Source organism: Cyprinus carpio, chromosome A14 (assembly GCF_018340385.1).
Source record: "Cyprinus carpio isolate SPL01 chromosome A14, ASM1834038v1, whole genome shotgun sequence".
Lineage (NCBI taxonomy): Eukaryota > Metazoa > Chordata > Actinopteri > Cypriniformes > Cyprinidae > Cyprinus > Cyprinus carpio.
Genome location: NC_056585.1, coordinates 16,203,368 through 16,220,451, shown reverse-complemented (window position 1 = coordinate 16,220,451; position 17,084 = coordinate 16,203,368). Strand labels below are relative to the sequence as shown.

Here is a 17,084-nt window from a genome sequence, read left to right as displayed (position 1 = left end):
TAGTAATATGAGTAAATCATCTTGGTATACAGTATATACAGTCTTTCATACACTCTCAGAAAAAAGGTACAATAACTGTCACTGAGGCAGTACCTATGTATCTAAAGGGAGCATATCAGTGCCTTTTGAAAGGGTCCTGCCCCAGTGACAGCTTCTGTACCTTTTCAGCTGGTCATGTGATCTTACAGCTTTTATTAGACTACTGATTTGAGTTTTCATGTCATGCCAGAATACATGATTTTAAAGGGATACTCCACCCCAAAATGAAAATTTTGTCATTAAATCACTTACCCCCATGTCGTTCCAAACACATAAAAGGTTCATTCATCTTCGGAACACAATTTAAGATATTTTAGATGAAAACCTGGAGGCTTGAGACTGTCCCATAGACTGCCAAGTTAATAGTATCAAGGTCCATAAAAGGTATGAAAGTCGTCGTATGCTCTTCTGCATCATCCGCGCCACAAGGATGCGCTGTTTCTACATGTATTTAGCTTTGATTTGAAAGAAAACAGCCCATCCTTGTGGTGTGGATGATACAGAAGAGCATACACAGCATACGGTGATATGAAGAGACACAGAGGAGACCGTTGACAAAGGAATTATTGAATGAAGTTATTATTTTTGTTTTCTTCGCTTTCTGACGATGCTTTTCATACTTTCCTAGACCTTGATACTGTTATTTCATTGGCATTCTATGGGACAGTCTCAAGCCTCCAGGTTTTCATCCAAAATATCTTAAATTGTGTTCCAAAGATGAACTGGGTAAGTGATTAATGACAAAATTTTCATTTTGGGGTGGAGTATCCCTTTAAGCATTTTTAGAAACTGCTTAAACGTACCAACTGTTTTTGGAAAAACATCTAAAAAATTTTGCTTTTACATGAAAAGAAAATGCACAGAAGTTCTTGAACAAGAGAAGCTGTTAGTTTTAAGTAGGAAATTTCCATAGGCAAATCAGTATCTGTAACTAATGCTAACAATTTAACTGGTGAAATATTTCACATAATGCAAACCACTGCCACTACCAACAAACACAACTTGAAGGGTGTAAAATGAATGCTTGCAAGCAGGTTTCCCAAACATGCCCCCTTTATTAAAATCAAATGAAGTGCCTTGAAATGCGCAGAGTTATTCAAAAGTCATAATTTACAGGACATATCCAGTGGCTCATTCCCTTTTTTATTCCAAAAATAGCTTTTTACAAAAGCAGCCTGTCAAAAAATAGTGCAATCATTTTAAAATAGTGTAATTTATAGGTGCGTGGCACCAATGTTATCTCTTCTACCAATCAGTGCTGTTTATAATGCCTAAAATCTAACAATTTCTGTTATTTGATCTCCTCCATTGCTTTAAAATACAGCATTCTGCATAAAATTCAGATGGGTCGGATATGATTTGTGGTCCACGCCAATGGATGCATATGATCCATTCTGTGGAGCTTCGCTTGACACTGAAGCAAAACCAGACTTTATTCACCCCAATGGAAAGCATGTTTAAACTATACAAATCGCTCCCTATCCCTTACATACTGTGCTATGAGTCTTTTGCCATATAGAACATACAAAATGTGTGAATAAGCGATTGATTTCAGCTGACGATTCAGCAGCTTAAGGGGGCGGGATGCTTCAGATTCTTGAAAGCATTTGATTGGGCAGAAAATCTGAAGAGAACTGAAGTACAGAATGATGACATCAAAATCGATGCTCTGTATTGATGGTAGAGAGAGACTACATTTTGAATGCATACATCTTCTAAATGCAAAGTTTGTCAGTGTTTTGGAGCACACAAACTTATAGATAACCTTAAGGCTAACATATTCATACTAACATCCAAAAAAAAAGCTTCACTTTTGACTTTAAAGATCTAGATCTATCAGATAGCAACAAACAGTAATGTTTGCACCATAAAATCACATTATTTACACTTTCAGGGCTCTTTAAAACGCAAGACTCTAACTGCTCTGCTCTGAAGTTAGTTTGCTGCCAGCAAATAGGCTGAACAGTTTTAGCCTCTGGACAATAAAATACATCAATCACCAGCTTCTGTACTGAGAACTCTCAAGTCAAGAGTCGGGACTCTTGAGCCCTCTTGTCTAGCTTTACTCCTAACTCCTTCCTGCTTTTGTCCAATTCTACTTTCACTCCAGTCATGTGATGTGCACCATGGAGCGTAATCCCCATGTTTTTAAGCACTGATACATCGATTAGCTAGCTTTAATGTACAGTCATTAAATGACTGATGTAGAGAAATATAGAGCCAAGTGGTTATTAAACACCTTTGTTTGACAGTGGCTACATTGGCGCTTCGCTCCCCCTGTTGTTTCAGTGTTTGCCTGCAGCTCTTAAACTAAGAAAGTCTGGATGTCTACATGATGGATGGCTGTGGGGGGAACTCTCCCTTGTAAAATCTGTGCTAAATTACCACTGGCTTCAAATGCACATCAGCTGGCTTGGTTAATAAATATTGCACTCACTGTTTGCAAAGATATTAGCAATAGAGTTGCGGTATCATGCCGCCGTGGCAAGGCGCTAGACCCATACATGCTACAATTTACAAAAAGGATGCAAGATATCAGACCTTTTATAAACATTTCTACCATCTGCTAGATGGATATGTGTGCACAGAGCAGATATGTTTGGTTTGTTCATTTCAGCCTATCAATCTATACAAAATTCTCAAAAAAAGGGAAAGGTTAGAGGTACCAAATGTTGCACTTTTAAAACAGCAAACAAGGTGTCAGAATGTTTGTTCCAGACTTTTCTAGAATGGTGCAACTGTTGAGTGATGCGCAGTATATGTTGCAGAAACGATAAACGTTGCTGAACTGACTGCTGTGATACAAAGTGTGACACAAAGAGTCAGTTATTGATTCCAATAACAATGTGTTTATTCATTTTGGAAACCTTGATGAGTAATAAAAAACAAATCTGAATCTGCATTAAATTAAAATAAATTATACTTTAACAGTATTTTTAAATATATATTTTTCTTACTTATATTTCTCTGTCTACTTTTTCTCTTTTTACCCTTTTTGAGTCCCAGATTGCAACAGTTTCCAGAAGCAAAACACATTCATCAACTAAACTTATTGTTACCCTCAAAATGAAATATCTTATCAAGATCAATCACACATGTAAAGATTTAATCTTAGCAAATGCCCTTTTATGCCAAAGTGAGGTTGGGAAGATTAAAATGATATATTGGCACATGTTTAATATAGGCTGTTTGGTAAGTGGCGTTTCAGAATGGAAGTCTTCAGGGTTTGGGCCGCTGCTTATGCATTATTCATGATGTTGTTCCATTGCATCTCTGCAATACAGCCCAGGTCTCCTTTAAGTTACAACACCTCCATCAAACACATATGAGCAGAGGCTCAAGTGCCAGAACTGCAACAGCATTAGGCTACAGTACACTTCATTAGCTTATTTAATGCTGATTTTTAATGGGACAATTAAGATAATTTTCAAATTATGTTTTGTATACAGGTATAACATCACAAATGTGTATGACTGATTGTGATAGCAATAAATACTGTAATTATTTATCTTTTTTTTTTTGACAGGTGAGTGGAATTCAGAGATGGTTTGAGGAGTTAGAGGTTGCAAGAGGAGACCCAAGGGGAATTTGTGGGCAGACTTGCATTGTAACCAGCAGATCTTTGAAGAAAACTATTTTCCATTGGTATTAGAATTACAGACACGTCTGTGTATCACAGCACAAATATTTACAGCTATTATTTATAGCTGCTGTACTGTATTATTTTAAAAGTACAATAAATGGCGAAAAAATGCTGGAAGTGTTTCAAGTGCATAAAGTCTATGCTTTGTTGTCATTAAACTGATTTCACTGTTTAAAAAAGGCAAGCAATTACATTTCACCCAGCATATGGGTTTTCTGAGTCACAGATACAAGGAAATGAAAATGACTCTGAATCTACATAAAAGCACATGTTAGACCAACAATATTCCCCCCAACTACAGAGTTGTCTGAATAAACTTAATATAGAACAGTGCTGCTGATTTGCTAAGTGTATATGTGAGTTCCCAACATGCACTGCAGAATAAATAAATGATGTGTTTACTGTTATAGGATTATTGTTTTATTCTTTGCTGGATTTATTTATGCTGTTTTTGTTGTCATGTTTAGTTTTTTTGTGTGGTGATGCTGATATCTTATTACGCTTGTTTGTTTTCACCGTTACTGAGATTTGTGGGCATCTGTATAAAACTATTTCATCTGATCTCTCCATCAGATTGAAAAATTCCCTTGATGTTAAATGCCACAAACAAAATACATGACAATGAAGATTAAAATATTTTGCGTTATTAATTGAAAATTTGAGAATGAGAAATATATAGTTATCTTGAAACAATTAATTGAATTTTTTTTTTATATTATTCATAATTATTAAGATCATCTGTTTGGTGCTGATGACAACAGGCAGATGTTGAAGGTCTGAATGCATCTAAAATACAGAAATCAAGTAATGCTTTCAGTCCAATGCTGACATCACTTTTGCAGGAAAGTTTGTAGGACTTTTTGTGTTCTCTTACATACTGTAGTAAATCAAACGCTTCTGCTTTTCCATAAAGTGCTTTTGGCATCTTTCACACATTTTACTATTTTCCTTTATACTTTAAATCATCAGTCAGGTTATTAGTAGCCACACTTGTAAAGTTTTAACTGTTGAATTTAATTCGAAATATTTATTTAAAACAGTTGTGTTGCTCTGGGAGAGAAGCATCATTGCTCTGGGCTCGTGAGCTGTTCATTAACTTACTATCTCCACGTGGATTTTAATTAGTGATCAAAGTTCCGTATACAGTACAGTGCCTAAATGAGGTAAATAAAAAGGGCTTTATATATATATATATCTTCTGTTTTCCCGTAGTTGGAAATAATTCCATATGGCAATATGATGCACTCATCATTATCACAATACACTTATGCATCCATGTAACTTACAGTGCTCACAAAGTCAGTTACAAAACTAAAACATAGTTTCATCACTTAGTTCACGCTCTCAATTTTGTCCAATTAGAAAAGAATGAGAATAATTTTGCAAACGCACTGGCTAATATAACTTTTCCCAAACTACAGCTGTCACTGTCGCATGTGGAGCGATGCTAAACTCACCTCTGTCCGGGACTGGAGTCGTTTGTTCATCTCATAGATTCTGTACTCAGGCTGCACCATGTACGGTGAATGTCTCCGGTAGAACGGTCCGAAAGGGGACGAGTAGAACGGGTCGTGCGGAGGGTTGGACATGTTGATTCCGTGTCGCGTTTACAGCAGCGCCAAAGCTTCAGCATCCATACAACGCGCGTGCAAGATCTCCAAACGCCGCGAGACAGCAGCAGTCAGTGGCTGCACGCGGAGCGGAGAGATGAGAGCTCGCGGAGGAGGCGGGAGAGGAGAGCAGGGGGAGGAGGGCTGGGCTCTCATTGGATAGCCTCAGGCTGCACTGGAACATTGTTGAGGGTGAGCCAAGCAAGTCTTACCATCCCACCAAAAACGACTGGCCTTTTTTGCTAATGTTTGTGTTCGGTAACTTTCAAATTAGCGTGGTAGTGTTGCACACAACTGGGGCTAGTTGTCACATGGGGAGTCATAAGGACTATTCGTCAGTAACTAAACTGTTGTTTTCTTTTAGCAGTGTTGGGTCAGACAAGTTATGGGTTCCATTCCCAGGATGAGCAAGAACTGCCCAAAATACATTAAATGCAATGTTAGTTGCTTTGGATAAATGTGTCTACCAAATTTGTAAATGTAAATTGGTAAATAAAAGTGAATACAATAAAACCACAATGAGATACTGTAAGGCCAAATTCAGTGTTTAATAACCTCTGAGTTTAAGATAAAGGCCAAAGAGAATTGGTGAGGGGAATTTGCATTAAGCCACTCCCCCGTACACACAGATATATAAAGCGGCAATCATTCAGATTTTTGCTTCAGAGCCAAGTGGTTGTATGTTTACAAGGGCTGCCCCCTAACAGTCGACTAATCGTCAGTCGACCAGAAGAGGCTTGGTTGACCAAAATTTTATTAGTCGCTTAGTCGCAGGAAAAAAAAAACCTCCACAGGCAGTCACGCAGTCTGTGACTAACAGATCGTTAATGGTTAGTCTATAGTAATACATCGGGCAGGACATTCCAACGCTTGCCTATCATTCATTGACCTCAAATATGGCTTATCATCTGAAATATCAAAGTATTAGCAACTTTACATGTCCGCTCAATGTAACGTTAATCTAGAGAGATGTGCGTTATTGTCTCTGTGCGGAGTGTGAAGCTGAACAGTAGCTCACTGCAGGACAGATGGAGGCGCTGGTGCAGTCATTTGCTCTTAAAATAAGTAATTTTTGTTCATACAGATAAGAGTAATACTTCTTTCGAATCTGTAAAGACTCTACATTTATTTGTGTGCTCTCACAATAAAAACAAGCTGCGATTTTGTGAAATAATGAAAGCAAACAGGATGCGCTTTCTGCCGTCTTAGTCTGTGAACTTGAGTGCGAAACACTGTATATCTTTAGCTTACAGGCATAAAAAATATATTTATAGAGAATGAAATGTCCACTTTCAAATGAACCAATTCAAATGGAAAACATTATTCTCAGATTATGTAATCCGTATGAAACATGCATACTGTACTGCGATGAGTCAGTGTCACTGATTTCATCTCTTTAACCGAGAACAAAGACCAAAACCAACTTAGTCGAGGACAGCCCTAATGTTTACAATCCACAAAGCCATACACCTCGTGAGTGCACTCTCTTCAGTTATAGGTGTGACGGCGCATTCAGCAGTGTTCCCTGGTGTAGTGATTGGGCGCTTCAACAATAAAAGAGAAGTTTTATTTATCAAATTGCGGATGATCTGCATCTTTTTCAAGATGCCATTCTGTCCATGTCCTCTTGGTTGCAGTCATTTCCTTTCCCCTGATGATGGCCACGATTGCTGTCTTCTGTGTCGGGGCATAGAGCACACTGAAGACTCATTCATGGGTGGTTCATGCCCGTACTATGAGAGCATTATCATGGCGATGCTGCAATGGCGTCTCTCCTTTCTGAGGAAAGGAAGAGACCCCTCTGTCACTATCCATTTTGTTTCCTCTGCACAGCACAGGGCCATGTTTGTAAGTGTTCTGGGAGATTTGAGGATTACAGTGGGAGCAAATCCACCGGGCCAGTCCCCACAGACCTCCCACTCCTCACGCAGCGCTTGTCCCATACAGCTTCCAGATGATTCCGCTGGCCATCACATAGCGGTCCCCGAATTTCATTCGAGGCTCCCCCAGAGGATCAGATGTCTATAGCAGCATCGGGGATAGGCTATTGTCCTCTGAGGATGAAGATTCCACGGCGCCCATTGGGTATTGCGGCTTCCGCCGAATCTCAAAAGTCCCAAAGTTGATGGCCATGCTTGCCCGGGCAGCCGTGAGCATTGGATTGAAGGTGAACACACCACCCAGCCCTGAGCACTCACGGCTGGATGATTTGTTTCTTGGCATGGAGCACGGTTGGAAGAATCATCTGCGCCTCCCGTCCAAAACCTGTAAGCTGATGTCAGCTCTTGCTACCAAAGCTTACAGTGCTGCGGGGTAAACCGCCTCTGCCCTGCACGCCATGGTGATTCTGCAAGTTCAGCAAGCCAAGTCACTCAAACAGATGCACAAGGGCAGTACTGACCTGAGGTTGAAGCATGAGCTGTGCTCGGCGACTGACTTTGCCCCGCCGGGCAACTAAAGTCATGGGGCGGTCCCTCTGGCAGGCAAGTCCCTCCAAGAGCACCATCTCTGGCTCAACCTGGCCGAGATACGATACTATTCTCTGACCGAGGCCCCCTCAGCACAGATGCACTGGCACACAGTTGGCCCCAGGGACTACACAAGTATGCGCTTCCCCCAGTAAGCCTTCCCGCACAGAAACTGTGCAAGGTCAAGGAGAACGAGGAACAGGTATTGCTGGTTGTACCTTACTGGCCCACCCGGACCTGGTTTTCGGGAACACATGCTCCTCATGACAGCCCCTCCCTGGTGGATCCCCCTGAGGAAGGACCTTCTTTCTCAGGGGCAGGGCACCATATGGCACCTGTGTCCAGATCTCTGGAACCTCCACATGTGGCTCCTGGACAGGACGCGGCAGACTTAAGTGATCTGCCACCAGCAGTGGTAGACACTTTGACTCAAGCCAGTGCTCCCTCTACCAGACAAGCTTATACCTTTAAGTTGAGTCTGTTCACTGACTGGTGTTTCTTCTCACCGAGAAAGACCCCCGAAGATGCCTGATCAGAGTCGTGTTTTCTTTCCTGCAAAAAAGATTGGAGTGTAGGCATTGCAGCGGATCATGATGCAGTGGACGGCTAATTCCTGTGGAAGCACGACCTGATCACCAGGTTCCTGAGGGGTGTCAGAAGGTTAAACCCTCATAGGCTACCCTTCGTGCCCTCCTGGGATCTCTCTGTTGTCCTGACAGGACTTCAGTGGGATCCCTTTGAGCCGCTGGAGTCAGTTGAGCTTAAGATCCTGTCTGTTAAGACAGTGCTCCTGACAACGCTTACCTCCATCAAGAGGGTCAGGGACCTGCAAGCAAAATAGTAGAGCTGCTCTTTGTCTGCTACAGAGGCCAGCAGAAGGGGAAGGCTGTCTCCAAGCAGATATTGGTCCACTGGATAGTGGATGCCATCACTTTGGCATACCAATCCCAAGGTTATCCGTGCCCACATGGCGCCTCTCTAACAGACATGTGCAGAGCTGCCAGCTCCAGTGATAGAAAGTAATGGGGGCTCTGAGCAAAAATGCAACCGTAATTCAAAATGTGGGGGCAAAATATACCATAATTATTTTTTTGTAACATAATATGTATCTTAAAATTCTAGGCCTAGTTATAAGCTTTTATATATTTATTTTAAAGGTGACCTATTATGTAAAAATCACTTTTATAAGGTGTTTGAACACAGTTTTGTGGCCGCAGTGTGTGAAAACAACCGGCCTATAATGGTAAAAATCCACCCACTATTTTTTTTTATAATCCCAATAAATCATAAACAGTCTCTCCAAACGAGCGGTTCCAGATTTCTCCCTACGTACATGTCATCTTAGGGAAAATCCCACCCATTTGTGACACTCTCTGCCATATTAATATAGCCACAGCCCTGAGTGAGAAGCAGCAGTCTGCCATAACTGTTTTCTTTCTGTAGATGCTGGAGATACAATGTCAGCGCCAAAGAGGCATTACAAATGTAGTGTGTTGGGATGCACCAACAAACATAGGAGTCTCCATAGACTCCCTCCATCTGCTGAGGACACAGTGGTTACATTTCATTTTCAAAGGAAATGTCCTGGAAAAAAACAGAAAAGTCCTATATGTTTGTGCTAATCATTTTATGACAGACTGCCTCACAAATGAGGTTCAGTTCAGCGCTGGAGTTGTGCAAAGGTTGGGACTTGTAAAGTTACTTGTGATAGCACACGAAGGCACCATGAGACCAGCTATGTCGTTATTTTTATTGCACAGTGCTCCCCGTCTGTATAATTCATATACGCATATTTACTATTTACAGTACAATGTGTTTTGGCTCATACCCTAAATCTAACAAAAATGTGTACCTAAAATGATATACAGAGACAGTAGGAGAAATTAAACTAAATAACTCCACTGAAAGGTTATATTGTCTGCAGATATAGAGGACAGATGGAATGCTTGGGTGCATGTTGACCCATGTTGAACTAGATTGACAAATGGACAGCATATACTAACAACAACACTATTAATCCCACATTGTAAGACTTTTTCTTATATAGGTTTCATCTGTATATGTGATTGTGCCCTTCTGTTAATATGGCACAACATACTAATACATTATAGTTCCTTAAATAACCTGTATAATTTAAAATTAAAATAATATAGCAATTTTATAGCACCAAATTGCTATATACAGTATCAGAATAATGGCCACACCTGAGGCTTCTCAAGTTTGGCTGCATCAGTTGTAAATAGATACAGTGCTGTACAAACTTGCTTGAAAACTGAAAAGAAGGTTACAGGAGTTTTTCAAATTGGAAAATGATTTTGATGACGTCTATTTCTTTTTATGCTAATTTGTTAATCTAATGCTAAAGCCCATCCATATCTTTTCATATTGAGCTTTAGAAGCCTTTTCAAGGCCACAAATGCTCTCTGAAATCCATTTCTTCAATTTATGCTTATTAACCATAATACATTTTTATTATTATTATTATTATTCCTATATTACGTGTTCTGCTGAAGTATTTGAGGCTTAGCCATCTTAGACAAATGAAAGTTGAACTACAAACACTCCAGGCACAGAGATAGGTAATTATGAATGTTGGGGTGAAAATCTATTAATAAAACTCTTAATTAAAAATTACATTATTTAATATCTCAAAACCTTTCCATTCAACATTCCAGAAGGAATGGGCTTGTTTGCCTAAAGCACTTTTTTGCAAAGTCTATGCAGCTTAAAAAAAAAAAAAAAAAAAAAAAGTATGTCTTTTCTTTGGTTGACATTTAATTACTTTTAATTTGGGGTGTAAGAAGAGAGTGGCTGGAATTTGAGTGTTTTTTTTTTTAATTAGAAGTACAGCCCAAGCGTGGAGTTAGTGGTGCTGAGGGAGATATATGTGGTAAGGTGAAAGAGGAAGAGCACTTCTGGGGGAAATCGAAATGGGTCAGGACACATATAGACAATCCTTCGCCAGGCTCCCCACTGTTACTATGGTAACATACCATGGTGCGTGGCGGATGCCGCCTTCTCGGCAGGTTTGAACCCAAACACACACACACACACATACATAAACAGAGCTTTTACCTGCAGAAATCTTCTTGCTAGATTTATCTACCTAAGTTTATCTACCATCTACCATGGTCTTGAGATCCATGATTTTACCAGTTTTAACTTTGCTGAATGTAAAAATCCACATAATTAGCAATCAAACATCCATTCTGCCTTTTTTCCCAAAATGCTCCAAAACACATAACAGTACAGTCGTTTCTGACAAACAGCAGCATCATCAAGCCTGCAAGATCAATTTACTTTATCCAATTTATGAAAAAGCATCTCCATCAACACAAACAAACTTACTGAAATTAATAATGAATAATGGTGTGATCTTGTTGATGATTAATTACACAAATCTTCACTGCAGGACACAGGGGTAAATGCAAGAACAGAGGTACTGAACATTGTGATTTTGACCTAGGACATGCATACACACACACACACACACACACACACACACACACACACACACACACACACAAACACAGTAACCACAATGATTTTCTGAATATGGATGAAATGTACCCCTGTGCTCCAGGAGGAACTGCTAGTTTTGCTGGAGAATCTCATTAGCATCGTAATAGCTTGCAGCCTTATTTGCATATTGCCAAGAGTGATTTTTTTTTTCTTTGGATAAAGGGGGGGGAGAGAGAGAGAGAGAGATAGAGAGAGAGTAGGTAAAAAAAGGTAAAACTTTGAAGCCCCATATTTTATTTCATTATTTAAGTTAAATAAATTCTAATTGAAAGACACATTTCGATTTTGTTTCCCTACTTGTATTAGATCCAAATAGTTGACTTGTTGAGCATTTGCAGAGAAAACAGCCATTACTGCTGAGATAAACAATATTTAGTTTTTTTCTCATAAAAAAGAAATAAATAAATCACACGATAAACATAAATATCATATTTTGAGTTTCATTCAATCTGAAACTTCATAAAGCCAACAAATGTATCACATGAGGGACATTTAAGCATTAATGAACACAAACACATTTTTGAAGGACTACTGACAATATTATCTCAAAATTAGGATAATTAAAGACTGACATTTTGTGTCATGTACATTCGAACTGTTTTCATGCACATTAGACAATTTCATTTGGTGCTTTCACCATAAGGGTATGAAATCCCCTTTGCATACTTCAATACAGCTGACATTTCCATGTGGTAATTATGTGTCTCCATTTGTTTGACTTGGATATCAGACTTCATTTAATGGCGTATGACATATTTAAAAACAATATTTACTTAAATGCGGTGGCCCCGTTGGTGGTCACCAAACGGCAGTATCTCAGTCTCACACATATTTATTTTCCTTGATGGTGACAGTCTAATGCCAAACCTTGAGGTCTGGAAACCTTTTAAATTTCCAACTGTAATAAAAAACAGAAAAAATTCTAATTTCACAGTTTAACATGCTTGGCTTGCCTGACTTGTGTCACTTGAGCATGCAAAACCTAACTGTTGACTTCCTCCGAGTGATTTATGGGAAACAATTACCTTGACTTAGTTTAGATGCGAGCTGCGTAGCATAATTTATTTGTGTATTTTGTACATACATTATATTTTGTGCCTGAGTAGCAGACATTAAAGTAAATTAAGGAAGGCTGTACTCGAAGAATCAAGGTAATTATTCTTACTAAACAACAAGAGTAAACTAAACTGATTGGTTTTTATAGCCCTATTGAGGTATATAGCCAAAATCTATAATATATACCAAATGTTGTCAGATGTCTGTTTGAAAGAAATCTGTATTTATTCTGTATTTATTTGATACATTTGATACAGTAGAAACATTAGTATTGTGAAATAAGTTTTCTGTTAATATATTTTGAAATGTAATTTATTTCTCTGATGCTATTTCTGAATTTTTAACATCAGCCATTGCTCCAGTCTTCAGTGTCACGATCCATTCAATCTAATATGCTGATTTGATGCACATTGTATAATTATATCATTTATTATTATTATAGATTTATTATCTATAATCTATTTAAATCTATATTATCTATAAATGAAACATTAAAGAATATTTTTCAAAGTTTTTATATTACATATTTTGCAAAAAAAAAAAAATCTTTTTCAGTTTTTCTGCTTCAAAATTTTACTTGCTGTTTCTTTTTGCTGTTTGCAAATTTAATAGCAATTTTTGAGTGAAAATGGTTTCTAAATGTTTTTTTTTTTTTTCAGTGTAAAATTGATAATTGCTTCATTTTTGGTATCAAATAAACTCTGAAAATCTTCCTGCTGTTGTTTCTCCATCTAATACCACTACAACACTGAAATACGCCAGCGACTGGCATTGCATTGATTGAGTATTGAAGCCTTCTATGTTTCTCTCTTCAGGACACAGTTTTTCCCTCTCGACATTTTCACTCACTCGCTCACTCTCACCCTCTGCCCAGTCTTGAAGTCTACATAGATCTTCACCAGCATCGAACATCTGTTTACAATTTCAGTCATGGGTTGAGGCCCTTCATGAACACTTACATATCAACTAACACAACAGTCTCATGGTGATCTTTACCGAACATGATAAATGACTTTTTCCCAGTGTCCTGTGATTTGATTTGATCATTTCGTACTGGGAAACACCCAGTTTTATTGATGGAGAAAATGGAAGAGGGAGGGAGAAAGAATGTCAAATACAGTACACACATCTATAAAACCAGCACCACACACACACACACACACACACACACACACACACACACACACACACACACCCGATTTCCTCCCCCCATCTCTACTTCCTCTCCTCTCCTGAAGCTTGCTTCCCATCCCCCTGCAGGTCAGTTAATAAGCGAGGAAGCCTGCCTGAACCTCACAGTCTGACTGAATCACACACACACACACACACACACACACACACACACACACACACACACACACACACACACACACACACACACACACACACACACACACACACACACACACACACACACAAAACAAGCATGTAAACCATGCAACACCCACAGACATGCACATATGACAACTGTTCATCCACATGGACAAATATGTATTTAAAACTATGCGATCATATTGTTTTTGAGTATGTGCTGTGATTTCTCTCTCTCTCTCTCTCTCTCTCTCTGTGTGTGTGTGTGTGTATTTGTCTCTCTAGGGCAAGCACAGTCCAGTCTCAAGGGAATAGTCTCAGGCTGAACGTTGCTGGAACGAGGGAGTGGAATTTTACCCACACTCCACCTCAGCAGGAGACCCTAACACACACACACACACACACACACACAAGCACACCTTCTCTCTCTCAGCCTGTCTGTCTTGTTCTCCATAGCTGCGTCATGATTATTCCTTCTATTCCAGACAACAGAAAATGACTAGCATGTGTTGACACACATTCCCACCTCTCTGTGGATTCAGAAGCGGTACTGGTGACTAGCATCTCACTCACATCTGATGGTTTGATGTTTCACCTGACTATAAAAAGTGTTCGAACGAAAGTTACACTACAGATGCATACCATTCGGCTTATTTGCCAGATGTGACACTGCGATGATTGAGCTGACAACGATACCTTTTAAGTAAAAATGAGAAAAGCAACGGATACATTAGATGCCAACCTGTTTTCTGCTGTCTTTAAAAACTAAAAATAGTTAGCAAATTTGACCACACTCATGAGCAGAGCAAAGGAAAAAGCAGATCCAAGTTGCTACATTGCTTGGCAACCATAAACAATTCCAGTTAATGAACAATTCTCTGTTCTGATTTCTTGATGTAAAAATGTATTGAATATTAGTGACTTTTGTTTATTCCAATTGCCAATGTTTAATAAAATCTTTGCATTATTCCTACATTATGAATTTTTGCTTTGTAAGGTGACCTAAATGTGCTTCATGTGGTAACATCAAAATTAACTGTTTTTTTTTTTTTTTTTAAATGCATACAAACATACATAAAATGGCTGAATAAGTCTGAATTTCTTACTGTAGGTTACACCAATGAAAGCAATTTTTTTTATCTCTTCGTAAAATGTAGAAATAGATCCTTTGCATACCTTCTAAATTGTAAAAAAGTGGTAAAGTCACTGTAAAGCACAGCCTTATTTCTGCATACTGTACATAAAATGTAACAGATGCAGTGCAGCCGGTAATTGAGGAACCACCATTCTGCATCAAGAAATGCACATACACACAAGCACAAACACAGACAGCATGGCTGTATGAACATCAGCGGTCAGAGCTGCAGGCATTCAGATACAGAGAGAGTGAGAGAGAAAGGCAAAACCCACCATATCGACAGATTACTCTCTCTCTCACACACACACACACACACACACACACACACACACACACACACACTGCAGATTACCTCGACAGCCCTGATGAGATTATCATTCTCACAGATTCTGAACTCATTTTGTTGGAAGATAGCAGTTTGCTTCTGCACAAAACATTCTGACTGCACACAGAATTGGACCTGATCTGGATGCACTGCTGTTATGATTGAAAAACAGCATCTGATACGAAACTGAAGTTCATGTTAGTATGTTATGGCCCCAAAAGGATCTGGACATTTGGACATGTCATTGCATTAGATAACAAAATATCAAAATAAGTGCAAACAAATGATGGCAGTCCATTTCTTTAATGTCACTTTTACTCTAGTCCATTTTTACAATGATTTTAACTGGTCTCAAGGTGACTGTGAATGGATGTACAGTATGAAGTCATTTTCCCATAGTTCATACAAAAAGTGGTAACCTGCAATTGTTACCTCAAAGATTTATTTCTACATTCCTGAAGCTCAAACAGAAAAGCATTCCATGAGAAATGGCTAGGTCATGGGTTTGATTCCTATGAATGCATGAACTGATAAAATGTACAGTATATTCTGAATGCAATTCAATTGCTTTGGATAAAAGCATTTGCCAAATGCATAAACGTAAAATGTGCATCATCTAACCCATAAACTCTATGTTTGTTAGTGTAACCTAATTTATCAGGTTGATTTAGTCTGATTAAATTACTTAACCCTTTAAAGCTGGACATATGAAGAGTTTATTGAAGATATGAAATGCTAAAAGGACTTTTATATGCTAAAACTATCCATCAGATGACAGAAGGTACAGTAGAACAAATTGTTTCAGCAAAGTTTTGATCATATTGATAATTTTTTAATAACTTTTTAAAAAGCAAGCTTTATAAGGTTAAAATGAACTCAAAAATAAAACCAGTTAATTTAGATTTTCCCACATGAAGCACATTTTTAGGTTACCAAAAAAAAAAGTATTTTCACAGTGTACCAGAGAAACCACAGGTGTTCATCACACTAACTATGAAAATGTTTTACTTATGCTGCACGACCAGAAAGTGTGACAATATTAATCTGTTCAACTTGAAAAACATCCATATCATTCAAAACTGAGCAAACACAAAAAAGTGTATGTGTGCTATCTTTATAATAAATGATACTTGTAGAGCATAGGAGGTGTGACCATCCACATTATATAAACAAAAAGTCATTTCAGCATCTGAGCACCAAACCAGTTTCTATCTGTGTTGTTTAAGACTGGCTCCTTTGCTGTTTTTTTTTCTCTTTTGGATTTAAGCCTTCAAAAATTCCTTTGGGGATTTTCTGTGCTTTTCTGTGCAGTCACAGTAACATTGACCCCTCTCTGCCTCTCTCTTTTTCTCTCTCTATCCCTCCAGCTTTTTCTCCTGCTGCATCTCCTTTTCCAGAATTCCTCTTCTCCCAATATCTCACCCAACTCTCATTTGTTTTCCTCTCCTGTCACATATATCTTAATGTTTTTCATCAGTGCCCAGTATGAGTGTGGTGGTCATTTCTCTCTGCTGCCATGCCACAATGACCAGCACTGATGCCGGTTTGGCACAGAGAGCACAGACCACATGACAGGGGTCATTTGAGGGCCATGTACCACACTCCAGGGGGCAAAAGCCAGCTTGTTAAACTGCCACCCGGCCAATCACAGCCACTAAGTCGCTCATTTCACCCAATTGGAGATCAAAAAGACCCACTTCATCATATAACATGTATTTAATGACTTAGAGTTTTGCAACCACTTAAAACATCACAAAAAGTTATTTTACAGTTTGTGGAATTAAATCCATTAGACAAGGAAATCACTGAAGAGTCATTTTATAAAATAGCACATGAAAGACATTTGTGATTATTAAAAGAAAATAAAGGAAACTCTTAATATGCAGTAAATCAAATGAGTTGATTATTACTATCATAAGCTCTACCTCTTTCTCTCGTTTTCTCATCCTTTTGAGTCTGGCCATGGTCCTAT

The 17,084-nt window shown here is 38.7% G+C and overlaps 1 protein-coding gene across 2 annotated transcripts in view; it reads right to left on the bottom strand.

The window, feature by feature from the left end:
* LOC109074957 (LIM domain-binding protein 2-like) overlaps positions 1-5,397 on the bottom strand; it is a 61,904-nt gene extending 56,507 nt beyond the window's left edge. Inside the window, exon 1 of one of the 2 annotated variants that reach the window (XM_042770019.1) lies at positions 5,140-5,397. In XM_042770019.1, the coding sequence (XP_042625953.1) occupies positions 5,140-5,271 (132 nt within the window). In that variant the 5' untranslated portion in view covers positions 5,272-5,397. The remainder of the gene's footprint in view (positions 1-5,139) is intronic. The other variant, XM_042770018.1, reaches the window with a different exon arrangement.
* Positions 5,398-17,084: the final 11,687 nt, after the last annotated feature.